We start from the raw sequence: 17,260 nt of genomic DNA, 5'->3' as shown, positions 1-17,260 counted from the left end.
ACAACATGTTCTCTGAACCTGTTGTATGGTCCTTATGTTGCACCTTTTCTCCTCAGCAGTCCATCAAACTACTGAGGCGTAAGTAAGTATTAGTCTAATCACAATCCTGTAGATCCAAGAGACTATCCTCGGATTCAGGCCCCATTTTGAGCCTACGGCCAGTCTACATAGTGCCCAACATCAAATTTCATCAAAATCTAATGAAAAATGCTCCCTTAATGAGCTCAATACTCCATATCGGGAAATCGGTTTATATAGCAGTTATACCCAAATATGATCCAATCTGGACGAAAAAAAGGTTTACAAGGGTACCGGAACTCGCTGTGCCAAATTTCATCGAAATAGAATAAAAAATGCTCCCTTATAGGCTCATACTATATCGGGAGATCGGAATTTGACACGAATGAGTAGGGGTCTACCAGAACACGCTGTGCCAAATTTCATTGAATTCGGGTAATAAATGGATCTTTTATGGTCTCAATACCCTATATCGGGAGATCGTTTGGTCAAATTTTGCCAAATTTCATCGAAATCGGACCAATTTGACCAATTTATTGCCTCAAGATATTAAGTTTGGAGACCGGTCTATACAGCCGCTATATATAACTAAAATCTGATTTTATGAAATCAGAAGGTTAGGTTTATACGAATTCATCAAAAATAGTTTGAAAAAATTTGTTATGCCCAAGATATCTGCAAATTTATGAATACTTTGCTTTCGGGTATAAATGGGTAAATACCCGGATATTTACCCAATTTGCCGAGTAAATACCTTTTTGGTATTTGCCCATCGCCCATCTCTACTTATGGTAAGACTACAATAACGAGAGACAGAACCGGGCAATGCATATTAGCCCCTATTGCGTTGCCCGGGGGATGTACATAGATAAGATGTTATAAAACGTTGTTCCTGGCCGGGTCTACTGGAGCACAGGCGATAGATCTTGGGAAAATGAATCTTTTCAATCCAAGGTATTTTGCAATACATGAACAAGAAGAAAGCGGTTTCAATAGGAGACCCTATACGATCCCCCACGCAGGCCCATGTCTGTGGGATGTTTGACACACATATATTGGGTTGCCCAAAAAGTAATTGCGGATTTTTCATATAGTCGGCGTTGACAAATTTTTTCACAGCTTGTGACTCTGTAATTGCATTCTTTCTTCTGTCAGTTATCAGCTGTTACTTTTAGCTTGCTTTAGAAAAAAAGTGTAAAAAAAGTATATTTGATTAAAGTTCATTCTAAGTTTTATTAAAAATGCATTTACTTTCTTTTTTTAAAAAATCCGCAATTACTTTTTGGGCAACCCAATTTTATTCACTTTGGTGGGTGTTGACAAGTGACGATAGACTTTAAGTTTTGTCTGAGTTTGACAAAATTTTTTTTGGAAAAATAACACTTTTACCTCCTAACATTTGCAAAAAATGTCGGCCAGACAGATCCATAAAAGGTTAACGCGAATATTTACCTATTGCTCGATTTGACTTCAAGAATCCCTAGAAGCTTATATATGACCCCAACACTTACACAATAGTAACCCTAATTCATATTGCAACTGAAATTCTTAGAAGATTTCATGTCGGTTGGTTCCCAAACTACGCCCTAGCTTAACTTATTGCGTTTTTACTTGTTTTGAATAACATCAAGCGGTCGATGTAATGGGTAATCTCATTAACTGTAAACGACCAAACTTTCGACAATATAAAACTTTTCAGTAAACCTATAAAAATGGTGTCATTTGCCTCGTTAGACATCCTTAATTGTCCTTAAAACGTTTTCCGTTTAGGAAAATTCATATTCACATTAAAAAGATTATTTGGAAAATTTCCATCACTTACAATTTTAATTACCCACCCTATTATAGAACATGGGTCTTATGCGAGTTTGTTCTATTTCTGTTTTCATGGTGACTTTGTTACTTTGCTGGTTTGACATTCGCCTTTATTTTATGTTTATTAAGCAATTTTCGTCTAATGTTGTGTTCTCTGTGTTCAGCTTTTTATTTTCTCTAATTGATGTTGTTGTTACAATACTTGTTTCTAATGTTATTGTTGTTGTTGTTTTTGTTTTTGTTGTAGGCCATCGTTCCAATGGGAAATAAAGGCAATGCCATTAAAATCGTCAAATTCTTGGAGTATCCCCCGCGACAACAGCTGTACATTGAACTGAAGGACAAGCTGCGAAAGAAATCCAATTACACCCTTAATTTGCGTTGGTATTCGAAACTTAATCCCGAGCCAGAGGGTTTCTATGTGGATCAATACGAAAGTTCAAATGGCTTGGAAAGGTAAGCAACAAATCCCACACAAACACACACTACTAAACATGCATAATTACAACACATGGCACACATGGATGGGGAAAGTATGTATGGTAGACCTGACCTTTCACCACACAACATGATGTGATAGATTTTCCATTAGGAAATTAATTACCATGATTAAATCAACCAGAAAGGGAAATTCCTAATGAAAATTAAAGATTAATGAAATATTTGAATTCTTAAATGCTAATACAAAGGCAATGTGGCCAAAGTGGAGTTATGTGGGAGAATCACGGAAAAAGTTTTTGAATGCCATTCTAAAATTTCGCTGGAAGTACTAAAGACCGCTTTTTTGGGTCTCCTTGCACAATCCTAATGAAAAAGAGCCAAACATATAGGAGAAAAACCCCCTGTCCAAAAAGGATAGTCTGTAGGGAAGTTGGAATTTTGGAATTGAGTATTTTGAACTCTTTTTGTTTGGACAGAGAGCGAGCAGAAAAAGAGATTTCATATTGGCCGTAAACAGGAACTGGGAACATAAAAGTCAACATTTTCATCAATGTTGAACAAAAGTTTGAATAAAAAGAAGAATCCAACAGTATTAAATGTTTCGAAAATTCGATTAGATTGAATGAGTTGCCCAACAAGGTAAGCTCACTCGGAAACCAGTTTCGGCCTATTGTGGTATATTGCTCCAAGTAATAATAGTAGTAATAGTATTGGTTGCCCAAAAAGTAATTACGGATTTTTTAAAAGAAAGTAAATGCATTTTTAATAAAGCTTAGAATAAACTTTAATCATATATACTTTTTTTACACTTTTTTTCTAAAGCAAGCTAAAAGTAACAGCCGATAACTGACAGAAGAAAGAATGCAATTACAGAGTCACAAGCTGTGAAAAAATTTGTCAACACCGACTATATGAAAAATCCGCAATTACTTTTTGGGCAACCCAATAGTATAAGTCTTAGATCAAGTCATACATCAAGACACAAGACAAGAGGATATAGTGTACGCCCAAACCAAATACGGTCCCATGTATGTGCATTAGAGTGTCCCAAAAAACTTTTTTTTTTTGAAACGCATAGCCTCAATTTATTTCCTTTAGATGCCAATAAGCAAAATCGAAATTTTACGGCGATCGCTGAACGATAACCCATGCCACCACGACCTCCAAAGTTCGATGTAGTGCTTTTAAAGGAACCCAGTTGAGTATTTTAGATCCTAGCATGAAATTGTTTAAGTAAGTACACTTTTATATGGAATTTATTACAAAACGACAAACTGTACCCTGCACCACTACAGTGGCTGTAATAAAATGTCTAGTTGGACTCAGAAATTCCTGCTGATTCAACTTAGCCATGTCCGTCTGTCCGCATATACTTTCTATGCTCATAGGTGGAGATCGCATTTGTTATGCAACCGTCGCCAAAATTTGCATATATTTAGAGATGGGCGAGGGGTAAATACCTAAAACGTATGTACCCGGTAAATTGGCTAAATTGGGTAAATACCCGGGTATATATGGATATACCCAAATGCTGGATATTTATAATTTTGCAGATATCTTGGGTATAAAAACATTTTTCAAACAATCTTTGATGACTTCGTTTTCTTTGTATAAAAACCTGACCTTCTGCTGCCACAAAATCGGAATTTTGTCATATATAGTCGCTATATAGACCGATCTTCAGACTTAAAGATTTGAGGCAATAAATTGGTCAGTTTTCAATCGAAACAGTGCGTTCTGGTAGACCTCTGCCCATTTCTGTGAAGTGTGGTGATCGGACCATATTTGGATATAGTTGCCCTATAGACCGACCGCCCGATCTAGGGTATTAAGGCCATAAAAGATCCATTTATTACCCGATTTCGACAATAGATATAGGATATAAACATAGTGGTCAAACGGATCACGAAGGCTCTGAATGACTCGCTTGTGTCAGCATGTACCAAGCCTAGGGGCAAACAGCGACCGTCATGGTGGACCCCAGAGCTGGTTGGTCTAAGTAAGGACTGCAGAAAAGTCTTCAACAGAGCAAAAGCCACAAGTGCACCACATGATTGGGACTTCCATAAAGCTGAGCTAAGAAAGTATAAGGGTGAGCTGAGAAAGGCTCAGAACAAATCCTCAAAACGATTTCTGCAGCTCTGTGGAGGATACATTTGAGGCCTCTAGACCAAGGAAGATTCTGTCCTCGAGACCTTTTACGGAGGGTTATATTCAGAATATCACTGAATTTAATGCTACATCTTATGCCATAGGACATTGTGGCTACTCAAATTGCAGCGACCACTGCTGTGAGGTTAAGGAAGCTTTCTCACATTACACGCTACCTGAGCCGCTTTTTGATTAAAAAAAGTACTGTACCACCATTCCTGATAGAACCGATTGGAACTGCGATATCCCTGGTGACAGAAGTTACATAGACTTCTATACTGATGGTTCCAAACTAAACGACCAGGCGGACTTTGGGGAGTACTCTAAAGATCTAGAACTGGTCATATCGAAAAGGTTACCCGACCACTGCAGTGTGTATCAAGCGGATATCGTTGCAATTAGAGAAGTGGTGGAATGGCTAAGATATAATGTCATTACGACGATTGGCATAAATATCTTCACCATTTAATCACTGGAGAACTTAGTTCTGAACACAAAAATCGCCCTCGACTGTCGCAGATCTCTCAACCAGATGGCTGAACAGTTTAAAATTCACCTGTCCTGGGTGTCGGACCACAGAGATATCCTAGGGAATTGTAAAGCGGACGAGCTTGCGAGACTAGGAACTACCCTACACATTCCAGGGGTACTGGAATCTGTAGGTATGCCTCTAGCAACATGTAAGCTAAGTTTTTAGGACCAGGCCCTAAGGGCAACGAATTATGGATGGTCACAAAGAGGGGGCTGTGAGCATTCCAAAACTATGTGACCTAGACTTGAAGAGGTCTACCGCATTGCTGTCACTAGCTAGAACAGACGTCTCAGACATTGCGTCCGTCATGACAGGTCACTGTCTAATCGGAAAACATGCTGACAGACTGAAGTAACGACTTTTGCAGAAGCTGTGAGGACATCGAAGAGGAAGAGACTATTGAACACCTACTGTGTGTGTGTCCCGCTTTAGCAATCAGAAGGAGTTCCACATTAGGTTCTCATTTCTTTGAGAACCTGTACGACTTTGCGGATGTGAACATTCGTATGTTCTTGGACATTTTAAAGCGATCTGGATGGTTCAACGGTAGGAACTAGAAGGCATATTCCTTCTTCTGTTCCTGTGGTATCACAATGGACGAAAACGTCCAAAAGAGTCTGATGGCAGACCGCCACTTAAACCTAACCTAACCAATCTGGGAAATTGTCGATGAGGTTATCACGTTAACGGTTTGAATCGTTATCACCTTTTAACGGTTTGAATCGGCCGGAACGGACGGAATAATGTTGACATTTTTGCTGGAGCCCTTTGACGTTACAAAGACTAGAACAAATTTTCAATGCATGTTAAGCTTCCTGAAGTATTTCTCTAAACCTTCCCCTAAGCAAAATAGGCACGTCATCAGCATACGCGACCACTTTTACACCACTTTCTTCCAGACATAATGGCTATATTCCAAAGTAGAGGAAACAGCACACCTAATTGTGGTGTTCCTCTGCTGACCCATTTTTTTTAGATCTACAGATCCCAAGCCTGTCGTAATACATCTTTTGGAAAGTAAGTTAGTAATAAACTTTCTTATGGGCGTGTTAATGCCTTGAAACTCCAGCTCCTTCATGATTGACATCAATTTTGCATTATTGAAAGCACCTTCAATGTCAAGAAATGTTTCCATTGTATGTTCCGTGACAGCATGAGAACCGCGATGAGATCGTGAAGGGCTGTTTCAGTGGACTAGCCCATACTAAATGCATGCTGCTGTCGAGACAGGCGATCTCCAGGGATCTTTGCCTTAAGGGTCCTCAGCATAAAGGATGACAATCTGATAGGACGAAAATCTTTCGTCTTGGTGTGGTAAAGTTTTCCTGCTTTCGGAATTAAAATGACCTTTGTATTCTTCTATCCCACAGGTATATATGACATGCTGATACAAGCAGAGTATATTTCCCTAAACCAAGGATTATAATTCAACCGGTAATACATGATCAGGGCCTGGCAACTTAAAAGAGTCGAAACTTCTTATCACCCAAAGGATTTTCGGCTCAGACACAATTTCCCAAACAACCTCAGACAAATGCATACCAATGACAACCCCTTCTGGCGTCACATTGGGTTGGGTTAGGTTATGTTGAAAGAGAATACACATATTGATTCGCCCCTTGCCACTATGGCCAATAATCGGCTTGTTGTGCGCTCTAAAAACTAAAAAGCAACCTCGAAAAAGAAAATTTTAAGTTAGGAATTTCGTGGCGCCACTTTGTCCGTTGGAGAGTTTTATGGGAAATGTGTATCAACGAGTAGTTCTAGTGTTTCCTCACTAGACATTCTCTGACTTTTGAACACGCCCCACCGTATTATTTCTCGAGAACAGAATCCTCCTTACCCTAGAGGCCTCAGATGTATCCCCCACAGAGGTGCAGAGTTCAAGCCTTTCTCAGCTCGTCCTTATATTTTCTTAGCTCAGCCTTGTAGATGTCCCAATCGGGTGGTTCTCTTGTGGCTTCGCCCTGTTGAAGAGTTCTCTGCAGTCCTTTCTTAGACCAACTAATTCTGGGGTTCACCTTGGCGGTCGCTGTTTGCCCCTTGGCTTGGCTTTGGGATATGCTGACACAAGCGAGTCATTCAGGGCCTTCGACTCTGCTACGGTCGTTAATTTCAAAAAATGAGTTTCAACGAGTTTTCTTCTCTCGATTCTCCCCGTAACAGCTTAACCCTATTTAGGGTAAATAAAATGAAAGAATTAGAAAAAATCAATTCGGAGCTCATGCAGCGTATCCAATCTTTGGAACAATACTGTGCCCAGTTAAAAGAAGAAAATAAAATATTAAAACAAATGCCTATGGTTCAATGTACGAGTGCAAGTTCAAGTTATAATTCAAATGGAAGTACAAATTCCAAGCCTTGCGAAGATCAAACCATACACTACCAAACTGACGAGGAAGAACTAGCTCGAGAAACCGAGTGGATTCTACAAAAAAATAAAAAGAAAAGAAAAAAGTTAAATAATGATGTTTCTCCTCACCAAAATCAGCAAAGTGACAACGCACATCAAATTTCGCCAAAAAATAATATAAATAATAAAAATAAAAACGATGAGAAATATCGCCCACCGCCAATAATGGTATCAGGCATTACTGACTACATAAAGTTTCATCATGATTTAAAACAAAATATTACAAGCTCGTTTTTAATTAAAATGCTAAGTAATGAAACATACAAAGTGAACACATTTAATTCTGATGATTATAGAAAGTTGACAAAACATCTCTTTTCAATCGGGGTGTCTTGGCATAGCTATGAAAATAAAAATACGAGACCAATTAAAGTGATGGTAAAAAATCTCCACTATGCAACCGATAAAGAATCAATAATTGATGACCTCAAATCTCAAGGTTTTAATGTTCTTGATGCCCAAAATAAACTTAAATTCAAAACTAAACAACCTCTTAATATGTTCGTTTTATCTTTTGATTCCAAAGAAGACATCCAAAAAATATTCAAAATAAGAAGTATTTGCCACTCCATTGTTCAAATCGAGGAAATAAAACAACAAAGAGTGCTTCCTCAATGTAAACAATGCCAAAGTTTTGGTCACACCAAAAATTACTGTAATAAACCTCCACGGTGTGTCAAATGTGCGGGTAAACATAATTCGTACGAATGCGATAAAGAAATAGACCGTCCAAAATGCTGTAATTGTGGTGAACAACATCCCGCATCATACCGAGGATGTCAAGTCGCCAAAGAGTTGCAGAAGCTAAGAAACAAGAAATTACAATCAACCAGTAAGCGTACTATACCATACACCAATATTCCACGAAATAGCAATGAAAACCCGCAATCATATGCGAGTGTCACCGGAAATATCGTTTCAGAAGCTCCAAACAATATACTGTCACAAATACTCAGTAGGCTTAGTACTCAAGAAAACTTTTTTAAAACTATTGAAATCAGACTAGCTAATCTCGAGAAAACATCAAACGTATCTAAACATGTATAACCCGCTTAAGATTATGTTATGGAACGCCAATGGCCTCCACAAACACCAAAGGGAGCTTGAAGTCGTGCTCAACAACGAGAAAATAGATGTTTGTCTAATATCAGAAACCCATTTCACTACTCAATCATATATAAGATTCAAAAATTACGAGGTGTATCATACCACTCACCCAACGAATACTGCTAGAGGAGGTAGCGCAGTTATAGTTAGGAAGTCGATAAAGCATATAGAAGATGAGGAAATAAAAACGGATGAATTTCAGGCTACCACAATAAAAATATTCACTAAAAATGAAAATTTACTCATAACAGCTCTCTACAGTCCACCGAAACATCAAATTAAATACGAACAATATAAACAGCTGATAGAAAAACACAACGACAGGCACATTATTGGAGGCGACTTTAACGCCAAACATACTCACTGGGGATCCCGATTAACAACTACAAAAGGCAGAGAACTACTCAAAGCGTCGAATGATACTGGTTGCTCAATAATCTCATCAGGTACACCAACCTATTGGCCAACTGATACAAACAAAATTCCCGACTTAATAGACTTTTTTCTGGTCAAAAAAATATCGACGTCCCGAATAAAAATAGAAAATGGTTTTGATCTAAGCTCAGACCACTCTCCAATCTTCCTTACACTTTTTGAAAAAATACTAACAAAAGAGCCTCCACCCTTTTTGATAAATAAATTTACCGACTGGCAATATTTCAATTTAATCTTGTGGAATGCAGATTTGAAAGTCGAAGCACCAATCTCTGTAGACGATTTGGAAAATGAAGTTGAAATACTAACTGCAACTATTCAGAAAGCCGCATGGCAAAGTACTCCTGATTATCGAAGTACTGCTTCTGAACAAACCTACCCGGTATATATTAGAGAAAAAATTCAACTGAAACGCAAAATACGTAAGAAATGGCAGCAAACTAGACATCCGTCATACAAGACACTCTTAAATAAAATCACTAAGGAACTCAGTGCAGAAACCAAACTTTTCAGAGATATGGAACTTAGGCAACATCTGTTGTCGTTAACAACTGATAAAAGTACCGACTATTCACTTTGGAAAGCAACAAAAGGAGTTAAGAGGCCTGTACCAAGAAATTATCCAATAAGAAAAGATGACTCATCATGGGCCAAAACGAATATGGAAAAGGCGCAAATATTTTCAGAACACATGGAGAACGTTTTCTCCAATAACAATGAAGTTCCAACTAATGGTAATGAAGGTATAGGAAATTTCGAACAAAGCATCGAGAATGTTACAGTTGGTGAGGTATATGCAGAAATAGGCCGTATGCAGCTAAAGAAATGTCCAGGTTTCGACTTAATAAATACTGAAATACTAAGAAATCTTACATATAATTGCATCATTAAAATAACCCAATTATTTAATTCCTGCTTCAAGTTAAGAAGAATGCCAACTTTTTGGAAAATTGCAGAAATCCGTATGATACCTAAACCAGGTAAACCTACAACAGAGGTAACCTCATATAGACCAATATCTCTACTACCAATGTTATCCAAACTGCTAGAAAAACTGTTTTTGAGTCGTTTAAACCCCATTATTGCAGAAAAAAATCTCATACCAGACCATCAATTTGGTTTTAGAAATTCCCATTCAACTATTGACCAGATACACCGCATAACTAATACTATTGAACAAAGCTTTGAGGATAAAAAAATATGTTCTGCTGTATTCTTAGATGTGTCGCAGGCTTTTGACAAAGTATGCCATGTCGGGCTTATAAGGAAATTAAGCAGGATGTTGCCTGAAATATATGTTGAATTTCTAAAATCATTCTTATCGGATAGATTCTTCAGAATTAAACAGGATGACTCCTACTCAGACATGAAGAAAATTGGTACAGGTGTGCCTCAAGGAAGTATCCTAGGTCCCGTCCTATATCTTTTATACACTAGCGATTTGCCAGAACCACCAAACTCAGTCATTGCAACTTTTGCGGATGATACTGCTATACTTGCTGTGGCAGATACAGAGGAGCAAGCAATCACTAAATTGCAACAAGCTCTTAATGAAATAAATCGTTGGGCCTCTGTTTGGCAAATAAAGTTGAACCATTCGAAGTCGGTTCATGTAAACTTTACAAATAAAGCTACCAGGAACATCCCCGTGCATATAAATGGAGTCAGTATCCCTTATTCGGACAATGCGAAATATCTTGGTATGACCCTGGATTCGAAATTACGCTGGAAAGCGCATGTCAAGAAGAAAATCGAAGAACTTAATATTAAATGGTCAAAACTCAAATATCTTATGGGCAGGAAATCTGAACTTTCCATTCAAAACAAATTACTTTTATATAATCAACAATTAAAACCAATATGGCTATATGGCATCCAACTATGGGGTTGCACGCATAAGAAATATATCTACATGATTCAAAATTTTCAAAATAAAGTACTAAGGAGCATAGTTAACGCCCCTTGGTATGTTCGCAACAGTGATCTCCATAGAGACCTCCGCATGAACACAGTGTCAGAGGAAATATCAATTGCAGCAACGAAACATGATGCCAGATTACGCCTTCATGTAAATCCAGAAGCCATTAATCTCAATGATCCAAGTACCAGACGTAGACTGAATAGAACTAAACCCTATGATCTCTTAATATCATGAGCTTTAAACTTATTTATTTTCTTTTTGTTTCCAATGTAAAATAAATTTTCAGATAGATTATATAAAATTTACATATTTTCAATGATAATTATGTTAAATTTGAAAAAAATTGCTTGTTAGCTTCTTATTGAAAGCTAGTTGCAATTAAAATAAAAATAAAAAAAAAAAAAAAAAAAAAAAAAAAAAATTCAGGGCCTTCGTGATCCGCTTGACCATTATGGCTATATCCTCCCCAATATCCTCTTCCTTTTCTGGTCTAGGTCTTTCTTCTGTTTAGCCGAGGGGCCACTTCTGTAGGCAAATACTTTGGTAAGTGCTATGTACATAAGCGCCGAACCCATACTGGCTGTTTGGAAATTCATCCCAACAGAAGTTTGACTTTTTCATGATTATCCTGGGACATCATCGTTCTCTCTCAAAAAGCTGAGCGTTCTGGGGTTCTTAGAAAGTTCATACTCCCACATCCGCAGATATAGTTTCATTGGTTAATGTGAATATGTGATAGCTAATCACATCTCAGCTGCCTAGAAAATAAGCCTCCATTAGAAGTTTCACTATCTCCTTATTACTCTGGGGCAATATCTCATCGCCCCTTCTTAGGAAGTTAGGAGTGCTGGGATCCTTGAAAAGCACTTCAGCCAATCTAGACTCTTCGCTAGGGCCTTCCATTTATTCACATTTCGCCCTAGAATTCCTCTTCGCTGTCCTCGTCTATTTCTTAACAGTTTAAGATTATTTAAGGTATTACTCCCAGCCTTTTACCGTTTTCTTTATTTTGGTCTTCATAAAAAGTGTTCTACTCTCCTTCCATAAAACCCGGCGATCACTATGATTGTTCAGCACATTGAACACATTAGGCGGAGTATTCAGCAACGTTTTCAATCCAGCCTATGGTGTAGATCTCAGCAATCCCCTAAATACAACGCTAGAGAATTCTCAAATTCGCGACGATCCAAAGACTAGCCAGAGTTCGAGAAGATCCAAATACTTCCAAGTGTCGAAATTGGGGGGTTCGCTAAAATCTACACCGCATGTTGTATGTGCAGCGATTGTAAATATACAGCCTATTTAGGTCTACAGCCTATTGAGGTCAGTAAATGCGCCGGCACTGCTGCCTTTATGTACTGAAGGACGATGAGTCACAGTTCCATTTTAGATATCATAGCAAATGCAAATATGCCCATGAACATTCCATTAAGGAACAGGAGCAAACTTCTCCCATATCAAGTAGGGCTGCCGATTCAAGTATTAGCTCAGTGGTAAGGGGCCTCCCATTTATAGCTGAGTCCGAATGGCGTGCCCCAGTGCGAGACCTCTTTGTGGAAAAGTTTTTTACATGGCAAAGTACACCTCCTAATGGTGGCGACATTTGAGAGGTACTTTGCCATGTTTAGATATCATAGAGGCTCAGAAAAAGCTAAGAAGGGTCTCCGATATATTGGCAGAGAGACCAATTAATGATAAGTTTTTCAGAATACGCTTTCCCAACAGGGCAGATTGGGAGCGCAGGCTGTATTTCGGAGCATGATGAGAATCTAGTCACCCCGGATGGCTTCAATATAGTAATCTTCTGTATGTTTCCTGAAATTTTCCCAGTTCGTCTATATCGGGTTTCTGTATGACTTCCTTCTTTCCATGTCATCCTCAAGCTGGAAAAACATCCCGTCGTAATCCGAATCTAAATTTTAAAATCAATTTCGTACTCTGCTCCAAATACCTTCCATTTAAGACCCATATCGGTCTATATGCCCGCTCGGTGGAGTTTTGGGGTAGGGCATTTCCCCCACATTTGCATGTCAGATTCGTGGGTTAATATAAAAGACAAAAATTATCCTACGAAAACTTCTTCAAGGCATGATTTTCGTATTATTTTCACCTTTGAGTTTTATTAAAAAAATCTTCAAGATTTGACTTGCATCGAAAATTTTCGAAGTAAAAAATTTGGCGAATTGTGATTTTGATCATTTATTTGTTAATAAGCTGAGGTCTTTAAGCCCATTCCTTACAATGGAATCGAACGCACAATATGAATCCTTTGGTAGGATCCTCAAGAGAAGAGAATTGAGAATGTACTCAACTTAAGAACTTAGGAATATCTAAAGTGAAAAGTGAACTTAAATAACAGAAACTTCACAACCTGTATGTAGAAACACACAACACTGGAAACTAACCAACTAACTCAATTCCATGGCAGTCGGTTGTGCGTATCGGATTGACCCGATGGATTCCTTCATTGACAAGGGCTGCCGCCTTAGTGTACAGCACTGCTACAACAACAACAACCAAGTAACTCGGAAAAGAATTTTTGAGGATTATTCCTTTATAGTAAAAACATTGAAAAGTTAAAGAAGTTTTCGGAAGAGAAAAATCTTCTATTGCATCATCTAATCAAACACATTTTATTTTCCAGGCTCCTTGCTGCCACAGTTTTTCGGCCGAATGGTGCACGCAAAGCATTTCCCTGTTTCGATGAACCCCATATAAGGGCACCCTTCCGAGTCTCTGTATTTCGAGATCGCTTCCATATCGGTCTATCCAATTCCATAGTGCATACAACAGAAGATGTGGGCTTCTATATGGGTACAGGATTGGTAAGTTTGTCAAATCATTTCCTGTCTACAGTAAAATAACCTTCTCTTTGGTTCATTTTCATTTCAGTTACGTGATGATTTCATTGAAACTCCGCCTTTGCCTGCAGATGCGGTGGCTTGGGTCGTTAGTGATTTTCAACGGGAGTCTTTGCAACCATCCGCTGCCTATTTACCAGCAACCCAAGCTCCACCTTCAGGCGTTGGTGGCCGCAAGTCAGGGCAAATTAGCAACTATACCCAGCAGAAGGATAAAAAGCCACCGGTACGCAACATAACAGCGCTTACCCATTCGCTGAATATCAATATTCTGGGTAAAAATCTAACCACCACCACAACCACAGCAGCTCCTTCCAAAGAGATGGATTCCAAGAATTTAACAGCTCTAAGCCAATCAACAAGATCGAGTATTACTCGTGCCCCCTCTTATACATTCTATGCTCCTCGAGATCTACTGCCACGTTCTTCGTTTATTCTCCATACATCACGTGATGTTTTGGAATATTTGCAAACATGGCTGGAGGTTAGCTATCCTCTGACCAAAGTGGATTTTGTAGCTTTGCCTTCGTTGGATCGCAATATCATATCATCTTTGGGTTTGGTAACACTCAAGACCTCTTTTCTAACCGACCCAGAATCAATAACCACCGTTCAATATCAACAAAGTGCCCTATTGGTGGCGGAGGCCATAGTGAGACAATTTTTTGGAGGCATTACCTCCCGCAAGGTGCTCAAAGATGTCTGGCTGTGGGAGGGCCTTATCAAGTATCTAGGCATTCATACCTTGTCGCCTTTGCAAGAAAGTTGGCCTCTTAGAGAGACGTATCTCTTTAATATGGCCACAGCCGCTTTGGATATCGATGCCATCCAGGGATGGGACAGCATAATCAATGGCACCAGTCATGATGGCAACAATGAGGATTTTTATATACAAAAAGTAAGTATAAAGGAGTGGCGGGCACTCTAGCACATTTCCACGGTGGGGGGCTCTCTAACACATGTGCAGACTATTTCCGAGCCCCTGGGCTTGTGCTCCTGTGCACTATAATGTGGCAATAGTATTTACCCAACTCTGGATTAGGAGTGGCGGGCAATTTAGCACATTTACCCAGTGGGGGGCTCTCTAACACATGTGCAGACTATTTCCAAGCCCCTGGGCTTATACTCCTGTGCACTATAATGAGCAAGAGTATTTACCCAACTCTGGATTATGTTCCTGTGTATGTACACAGTAACGTGTAATGGTGTTTGAGTGTGTTTTTACCATTGAAAAGGCCTATTTCGTTATATTTCAACTATTTTAATATTTTTTGCAGACTGCCGCCATATTTTCCATGTTACATACGGCTATAGGAGAAGATCGTTTCAGAAGTTGCTTGGGAGGTTTTCTCAAACTAAATCGTTTTAAAACCGCTGAACCTTTGGATTTGTGGAATATTTGCACCAAAAAGGCAAATGGAGCCAAGAATATTAAGGTAGGATTTAAATAAGCTTGAAATCGATTACTATTTTTCTAATGTTTTGAAATTTTCTTTCCCCCTTGCAGGACATGATGTCTTTGTGGACCCATCAATCTGGCTTCCCATTGCTTACGGTTACCAAACTAGGCAATAGTGTTACCATCTCTCAGAAACCTTTCAAACCTGCTGAGTTTTTGGCCATACATGATGATACCTATGATGGCAACAACTACAATAAAACCACAGCAAATTCCACAACAGCATCGACGACCACAACCACAGCAGCTCCCACAACGCCGAGTACGAAACACAAGCCTCCGCAACAAATGAAATGGATTTTTCCCATAACCTATGTAACAGATATCAACAATAATACGGAGACATTGTGGATGCAAAATGTTGATCGTAAGTAGAACTATGGAACCAGATTGAACAGTTTAAGAAGACACCTTCGGCTTAGAATACTTAAATTGTTCTGAAACATTTTTGGGGACCCTACTTTATAGTAGGGTCCCCACATACACTAATATGTAGAAGCATGAAGGGCAAGGAACACATTCACATAAATATTTTCCCATCCTGGTTTCTTCTTTTTTTCCTTATGGCCCTTTTTCTGAAAAAACAGTAAGGAAAGGCAAAAGTTGGGAAACATGGATGTTGAAATCTTATCAGACTTTATTTTGCATACCAATTGAAATATTGAATAGAACCTCGTAAGATTTTCTTACGATAGGACCTAAATTGTGGCCTCTACAGCCTTAAAAGTTCTTATTGGCTGAAAGATATAGGGTTGCCCAAAAAGTAATTGCGGATTTTTTAAAAGAAAGTAAATGCATTTTGAATAAAACTTAGAATGAACTTTAATCAAATATACTTTTTTTACACCTTTTTCTAAAGCAAGCTAAAAGTGGCAGCTGATAACTGACAGAAGAAAGAATGCAATTACAGAGTCACAAGCTGTAAAAAATTTGTCAACGCCGACTATATGAAAAATCCGCAATTACTTTTTGGGCAACCCAATATATGTGAGCTATTGTATATCTAAATCTGATCCGATTTTAATGAAATTTTGCACACGTATTGGGCAGCCAAATAAAATATCTCTTCCCAAGTTTTGTTAAGATCGGACCAAACTTGTGGCCTTCAAAGACCCTATAGGATGAAAGTTATATGGGAGCTATATCTTAATCTGATCCGATTTTTTTCAAATCAATTGCGTGTGTCCTTGGACCAGAAAAGAGAATTGAGCAAAATTTCATGAGGATTAGACAACCAATGGGACCTGTAACTTGATCACAAAAATACGTGGACAGACAGACAGACGGGCTTAGATCAGTCTAAATTGAATCAGAAAGTGTTTCTAAGCCTATCGGTATAATTGTCCATGGGTCTACCTCGTCTCTTTCTTAGCGTTGCAAACAAATGCACAAAGTTATCATACCCTATACCAGAATCGCTTAAGGAATAGAGGTGGGGAATTGGCCTTTGTAATACACCATTCCGTAAAATCCCATGGCAGCCGTTTGTACGCACCGGATTGACCCGATGAAACTCATCGACAAGGCCTGCCGCCTCAGTGTACGTGTTCGTCTTTTTTCGTCATGGGAGAGGCACATACCGGAGTGCCTTCTCCGCACGCTTCTAGTCCGTGCCGGGATTGAAAAGAACCCCCGTGCTGGGATTGAAAAGAACCCCTGGTGCTGTTCGATTTGCCAGAACCGCCTCTATCATCGGTCGGTGTCGGTGAGGTGTAACCGGTGCATGGAGTGGGTACATTTCCGATCTTACTCTGGCCTCCCTTCACTGCGGGAGTATAGTCATACTGACTATGTCGCATGGTGCTGTGCGAATATAGCCAGCAGTGAGTCACAAGTCGTCGTCGCCATCTGCGTTCTCGTCGTTGGACTACGTGACCCCTCGACCTCTCCTGTACGGTAATATACGCAACGGCAGCATCGCAGCCGAAATATTGCCAGGCCAGTGCCGGGAAATGTATCGTTTTTGTAGCTAAAAAGCAACGGACTCCGTGGCAAGATCGATGAGATTGTGGATTTCATGAGTCTGAAGAGCATATTGGTCGCAGCGATCCAGGAAACTAAGCTTGCCAAAACCTGCAGCTTGCACAGTTGTCACGGATACAATGTA

General features: G+C 39.1%; 1 protein-coding gene across 9 annotated transcripts in view; it reads left to right on the top strand.

The window, feature by feature from the left end:
* The window catches only part of LOC106090651 (endoplasmic reticulum aminopeptidase 2), a 246,542-nt gene that overhangs the window by 214,703 nt on the left and 14,579 nt on the right, over positions 1-17,260 (top strand). For all 9 annotated transcript variants that reach the window (XM_059362265.1, XM_059362267.1, XM_059362266.1 and 6 more), the window contains 5 exons: positions 2,081-2,289; positions 13,478-13,658; positions 13,726-14,592; positions 14,972-15,130; positions 15,202-15,520. In XM_059362265.1, coding sequence (XP_059218248.1) covers positions 2,081-2,289; positions 13,478-13,658; positions 13,726-14,592; positions 14,972-15,130; positions 15,202-15,520 — 1,735 coding nt within the window. The remainder of the gene's footprint in view (positions 1-2,080; positions 2,290-13,477; positions 13,659-13,725; positions 14,593-14,971; positions 15,131-15,201; positions 15,521-17,260) is intronic.

The sequence above is a fragment of the Stomoxys calcitrans genome, chromosome 2 (genome assembly GCF_963082655.1).
Source record: "Stomoxys calcitrans chromosome 2, idStoCalc2.1, whole genome shotgun sequence".
NCBI lineage: Eukaryota > Metazoa > Arthropoda > Insecta > Diptera > Muscidae > Stomoxys > Stomoxys calcitrans.
The sequence above is the reverse complement of the archived record's forward strand: the minus strand, read 5'-3'. Positions and strand labels throughout refer to the sequence as shown.